The sequence below is a fragment of the Prunus avium genome, chromosome 5 (assembly GCF_965620075.1).
Source record: "Prunus avium chromosome 5, drPruAviu1.hap1.1, whole genome shotgun sequence".
NCBI classification, from domain to species: domain Eukaryota; kingdom Viridiplantae; phylum Streptophyta; class Magnoliopsida; order Rosales; family Rosaceae; genus Prunus; species Prunus avium.
Window position 1 is genome coordinate 10,829,187 of NC_142288.1, and position 6,173 is coordinate 10,835,359.

Consider the following 6,173-nt stretch of genomic DNA (forward strand, 5'->3'; position numbering starts at 1 on the left):
ACTGAGCTGCCCAAGACCAATAAAATAAAGAAAATCAACGAATTTATTAACCGATTATAAAGGAAAGAGGGATTCAAACCCGATGGGCGGTACGGAACCAATAGGAAGTTTTTATAGCATTGCAGATGGGAAATGTTTATTGAAGTTTTATTGAGGTTTATTGACGGTTTACTGAATGTTTACTGCATGTATATCGCATGTGTTTCTATAAAGAGGGCATGGTTGAATAAAACATTGGAGGAGAGGGCATAGCCGCCTATTTCCCTTACAGAATTACAATCAATACACACGCAACCCATTGCGATTAAGTTAAGGCATGGTGAACGGCTTAAAGATTGAGATCTGATATTTGGAATGGTGGCTTGGATAAATCATGACATATTACTTTGCAATAATGTAATACACTTTAAAAAGCCATCAGTCATTGTTCACATATGCAGTCTTCCAATCCCAATTCAATGCAGTTTGGTTAAGGTTATGTAAATGTCGTGAAGGAGTTAGGGCAATATTACAGAGATGTTTGTTTCATTAAATCCAAAGAAACTTTACACTCCAGATGCACATTCTATGTATGAGAATGGCATGTGCCTAACTTCAAAAACGCATATGCCTATCCATTTACATTTGCCCACGTGCACTAGATTTACAGATCCATTTACTTTTCTCCTCACTAAGCCTCTGCATCTCCATTTCAGATTCTTCATTTTTCTGTCTATGCTCTGCATCCAGCTACTATATACATTTAGCCTAATATGAGAATAAATGTAGCGTAGTATCACACTAATCAAAATGAAAGCATGCATCCGCTATAATAATATTTTGGTTCTAATTGTTGTCCAATAACTTAAACTTAAAATTATGTACAAAAATACACTAAGATTGAGAAAGACGAAGAAGAATTGAGGAGCAGAGGTAGAATTCGAAAAGGAGCCGTGGATCTGTATTGTGTATTTACATGACTTTCAAATTGGAGATTTCCAAAACCAATTTAATCATCACGTACCTGAACCCATTTCAACCACTATCATGGCATGTAAGCATCTCCCCGTAATATCTCTGCAGCCAACTTCAACCGGAAAAAGGGCATGTTCTGCGCGGTGCAAGTAGCTAACGGAATCTCAGCGCTCAAAAGCTCAATGTACTTCAACACAAACATGCCACAATCGCCTCTGAAGCAAATCAAGAACTCGATCAATTCAAGTAATGACATTGTAACGTAATTGACAATTTCAAGTAATAAAATTAAAGAAAAAGTTGTGCTCACTGATTAGATTGTTGTGGAACATCCACACGTTCTATTGGCCATGGACACCACCAATCTCTGCTGCAGTCGTTTGCGTAAACACCTTCTTCATAAAAGTCGATGGAGTTGAGAAGATTTGGAATCGTAATTGAAAGCGGGGCGAGTTCTTCCTTTAACATCTCATCTGGAATAAGTGAAACCATTGAATCGTACACTTTGATTTCACACTTAACCAGATCAATCATTAGAGCCACCCAATGCTTATGCTTCGTCAACATACAAGGGGCATACACCTTATACACGTTCTGCCAATCCACCCCACACGCCGGAACCTTGCCATTTACAACGTTCACTAAATTGTTTCTAATTTTCCACCCAGCCTGCTCTTTTTTTCTTTTATTATTCACAAAGCAAGTATGGATGTGATTCTGTGAAATAGAAAACAATCAATGGTTAAACACCTCCACAAAGCAAGTATGGATAATTTGTAATTATTAACTGCACTTGGTCAAGCCCTATGACATACCATGAAAAATACATCGGTCGTTGTCCAGTTCGATATTTCTACAACCTCCAAATCTTGTTGTTGCTTCCGGATAAGATACAACCCCAAATCAATGTGCTGCACATGTTTTTCTGGTCAATCTCATAATCTATGTACATTAAAACAAATGCATAATCAATTAAACTTACATCTCCTGTCAGCCAACCGTCAGCTTTTACGAGGGAAGCGAAGAATTCAATCTCAGCTTCCACGTGGCCAAATTGCATCACTAAACTGTGAATATAACAAAGTTTTAGATCACAACAATTTAAAAATATATACACTAATGCCTTCTATCTCAAAAAACAAGGGACTTACTTTGGGTTATGGCGCCATTCCCAACAAAGTTTCAGCAATTTCACCATATCATCATGCGGAATCGCCTTCATTGGGTCTAACATCCGAAGTCGGGTTGTCTCTGGCACAGTTTTTTTCACCAATTCACTAGCTTCAATGATCTTCCACATAGGAATAATCCTCTTTCTCTTTCGTAATTGGACCCCTTGTTCCACAGCTTTACCTTTATCATTCAACCAAACGTTCAACTCAGATAGCACAGCTGTAGGTTGATCCAAATCAATATCCCCAAGAGTAAACTGAACAGTTGTCCCCGTCGTGCTCTCACCAGTGTCATCACAAACCAAAACAACTTCATCATCCGCTTCCTCACATTCCTTTATTTGCACTTCCTTTTCCTCACTTTTTTTTCTTTTCACTTCCTTACCCTCCATTCTTTTTCTTTGCGGATCCTCTCCATCACTACTTTTTCTTTGCAGTTCCCCTCCGTCACTGCTTTTTCTTTGCAGTTCCTCTCCCTCACTGTTTTTTCTTTTCACTTCCTCTCCCTCACTGCTCTTTCTTTGCAGTTCCTCTCCCTCATTGCTTTTTCTTTTCACTTCCTCTCCCTCACTGCTCTTTCTTTGCAGTTCCTATCCCGCATTGCTTTTTCTTTTCACTTCCTCTCCCTCACTGCTCTTTCTTTGCGCTTCCTCTCCCTTGCTGCTTTTTATTTTCACTTGCTCTCCCTCTCTTCTTTTCCTTTGCGCTTCCTCTACCTCACTTGGTTTTCTTTGCACTTCACCCCCTTCAATCCCCTCCTCGTCCGTTTCCTCTCCCTCATATCTGTTACTTGGCCCTTCATCCCATTCACTATCATCCATTTCGTCAGATCCCTTAAATAGATGTGAGATGGCACAACGATTCGTCCTCTCTTTCAGTAAAGCTAGGTCCCTCCTTACTTCCTGCTCAAACTGAGGACCTAAACAGTGGTCCAAAGGTTTTTCCATCCGTATGACCTTTAACTCAAGGACGTCATTTTCCCGCTTTACTTGAAACAACTCGGACCTCAACAAGCTTACCAGCTTGTTCAACTCATCAAGATCAGGCCATGAAGAAGGAATTGACTCTGCTGAGACAACAGCAGGGCGATCCTGTGGCCAACTCCAATATGATTGTCTCATTTCCTCTTCACTCGGACGTAGCGCCCGCAACTGAACTGACTGTTTCAGAATATAGACAATATTCATATTCAATCATTCTACTTAATAATTTCATTGAATCTTATAAACAGTTTCAAGGGCTGCAAACCAAACCTCTTTGCTCTGGAAAAAATAATTGTTCAACTTCCTTATCTCGGGCATAGACGTAGTTGTTCTCCATCGCAAAATACGCGGGACAGCTGTTGGATCAACAACCTTGCAGTAATTCAGGTCCACCATTCTAGGAATTAATTCATATACCCAAATCTACACAATTCACAGGACAAAAGTCATTATTTAAGTTTTAAAGTTCACAAAGCATAACTGACATGAACATTATTACCATGTACCTAGAAAGCATACGTGAAACCTTTAAAACTCCACCCACCCCTTTGCACTTCACCATGCTTATGCTTCTTGCCCTTCTCATTTTTCCGGCTTGTTCCCGTTACCTTACTTTTCCCCTTCTCTCTTCCCTCTTCATTTTCAAAGCTTTTCGTATACTTTGTTGGTGCAGAAAATAGACTGTCTTGGGTTTTGTCAAACGACACCGAACCCCACGGATACCTGTTAAACGCATCCAAGTCCTCTACAAGGGTCAGGTAATTTACATTGATGTTCAAATGCTTGTCCCTTCCCAAAACCACTAACTCAGCAAAGTAAACAAGAGCTAGCTTGTAGACGTCATCTCTCTCTTTGCACCTCATAAATGCTTCTTCTAAAGCATTGCATGTAATTCCTTCGTCTATAAAATATCTTTTCTGAAGTCTAATTTCAGCACTTTCTCCACTGGAAACTTCAGGCACTTCCCCAAAACGAAGCCCCGAGATCAAACAGAAATCCTGACAAGTAAACTGAGCAACGTCGCACCCTATTAAGAAACTCAGTCCATCCAAGTCTTTCACACCCTGCCCCGCGACTCGACGCAACACAACTCCATGCACAATTTGCCCGCTAAACTGAATCTTGTCTATATTCAGAAGATGGCGAAAGCATGATGTCTTGAATTGTTCTAATTGTTCCGCACTCAACTTTGCTCGAATTGCAGCTAGGGTTGAATTTGCATGTGAGCAGTTGTTCACCCGTGACGCATATGCCTCTGACTCTGGCCATACCAGCTGCACGTTGGATCCCATTTCCTAAAATACAAGATGAAATAACGTTAACACATATACTACCACCACGTATTTGCAGAATCATATTGGTATTTAGTATTTACATAACTAGTTAACCAGGCACATTACAAATTTTATGAAGTACATGCGCATAGGGATTACTAATCACAGCCTTTAACATCATCAAAGCAATATGACAAATTTTGTGCAAATACCTGTTAATGCAATGATTCTGTGAATTACAACCAATAGCATGTGTTTTATTTTTGGATACAAACTCCAATCAATGGTTGATGCATGAGTGAGTGTGAGTGCAATCTAGGCAAGTTCTGCACTTCACACACATGACAATTATTGTCATCTCATACACAACACAAAATAAATAAATAAATAAGAAAGATAGTGGAAGGAAGCAAAGCAAAGCATCTGCTCTGCTATCTGCTTGCTAAGCCATTGCCACATCCTTCTTTCTTTCTAGCATTTTCTTCAGTCAGCTACTATGATCATGGATCAACCTTCATTTCAAATGCTTTGCACTTTTATTCATGACTTTATTATTATATCTTCTCATTTTTCACAGGCAAATTTAGCAACAAGGGAAATAATATTTATTTCAAAAAATATATATATTCTAGCGCCAGAGATATGTTATTGACATGTTATTGACTTGAGGGTCTCCTCCAATTCAACACCATTATCTTATTCATATCATTATTGATATGTTATTGACATGTTATTAACATGTTGTTGACTTGATTTTCATTCATTTTTTAACATATACACAAGCAAAAATTAACATGCAAGTGAAGCACAAGGAAGAGATGCCAAATCCAACAACATTGATGGTACAAATTGGGGAAAACCTTTACTCTAACCCTAAACTCAAATTCCATAAATTACTCACCAAATGCTGGTTATTGAACAATCGCAAGGTGTCTGTGCGGGGTCTTTGTGCGGCTTTGCTCCACAAATGGAACCTTTCACTTCCAACAAATACGTCCCCTTCCACTGCTTCGCCACTTCACTGTTTCGGAATCCACGCCTTTGTCCCTTCCACTCAAAATAAATACTTTTTCAGGGTTTAGAGAATGGAGTTGCGTTGCGTTCAACCGTTGCCTTCAACCGTCGTTAACCGTTGCCTTCAACCTTTCTCAGAGCCTAGTAGTTTCTCAGAGCTATGGGTTTTAGAGTGATGGGTTTTTTCTGTTCAAACTTCGAACTTGCCTCTTTTTTTTTTTTTTTTTTTGGGACCAACTTCAATGCTGGATATTAAATTCGGGTTTGGGTTCCTCACATACCCGATTGCAAAATTTTATCTCAATTCTCCCTAGCCTTTGGATTGATCTGATGGCTATAAAGTGAACCCCTTATAACTTACCACTTATAACTTTCCACTCATTATAGTCTGGCCTCTAGGGATTATCCACATTCATCACTGCTCAACCATGAAGCCACGGTAACAGCCAAAAACCGCTCGGCTGGCCCACCTCCTTGCTGGCAAGAGTTAGAACTAAATAAAAAAAAATTTCCAAGCTGAATTCCCTTGGATGTGCGGCAGCGTCTATTCCTTAGGCAAGCTGGAATGATTCTCTTACTGACAAAATTGGAGGAACATATTTTTTTTATGTGAAGAATAATTTGAAGGAGCTCTATATTTATAATGATCAAAATTCATTGACCTACAAGGAATCTCAAGCCCATTCCAATCGGGTATTCAAAAAATTGGCAAGTCAAAAACCTCCTCCCAGCAGGAGCCCAAATCCAAGAAGGAAGCCTAGTCCAACAGTCAATCA

General features: G+C 39.4%; 1 protein-coding gene across 1 annotated transcript; it reads right to left on the bottom strand.

Moving 5' to 3' along the window:
* Positions 1-770: 770 nt before the first annotated feature.
* LOC110764619 (uncharacterized) lies at positions 771-4,401 on the bottom strand. The gene is made up of 8 exons (XM_088253357.1): positions 3,629-4,401; positions 3,380-3,506; positions 2,843-3,286; positions 2,106-2,716; positions 1,937-2,021; positions 1,770-1,865; positions 1,265-1,671; positions 771-1,169 (listed from the first exon to the last, which is right to left on the bottom strand). The coding sequence occupies exons 1-8, from the start codon at positions 4,399-4,401 to the stop codon at positions 1,025-1,027; spliced, it is 2,688 nt and encodes an 895-aa protein (XP_088109483.1). The 3' UTR covers positions 771-1,024.
* Between the last annotated feature and the right edge of the window lie 1,772 nt (positions 4,402-6,173).

Excerpts from the sequence above, each read along its gene's own strand:
- LOC110764619 (XM_088253357.1), bottom strand. The coding sequence starts at position 4,401 with ATGGGATCCAACGTGCAGCTGGTATGGCCAGAGTCAGAGGCATATGCG. Across the intron at positions 1,866-1,936 it reads ACGGTTGGCTGACAGGAGAT|CACATTGATTTGGGGTTGTA; the intron begins GTAAGTTTAATT and ends AAACATGTGCAG. Across the intron at positions 1,170-1,264 it reads GTTCCACAACAATCTAATCA|AGGCGATTGTGGCATGTTTG; the intron begins GTGAGCACAACT and ends GATTTGCTTCAG.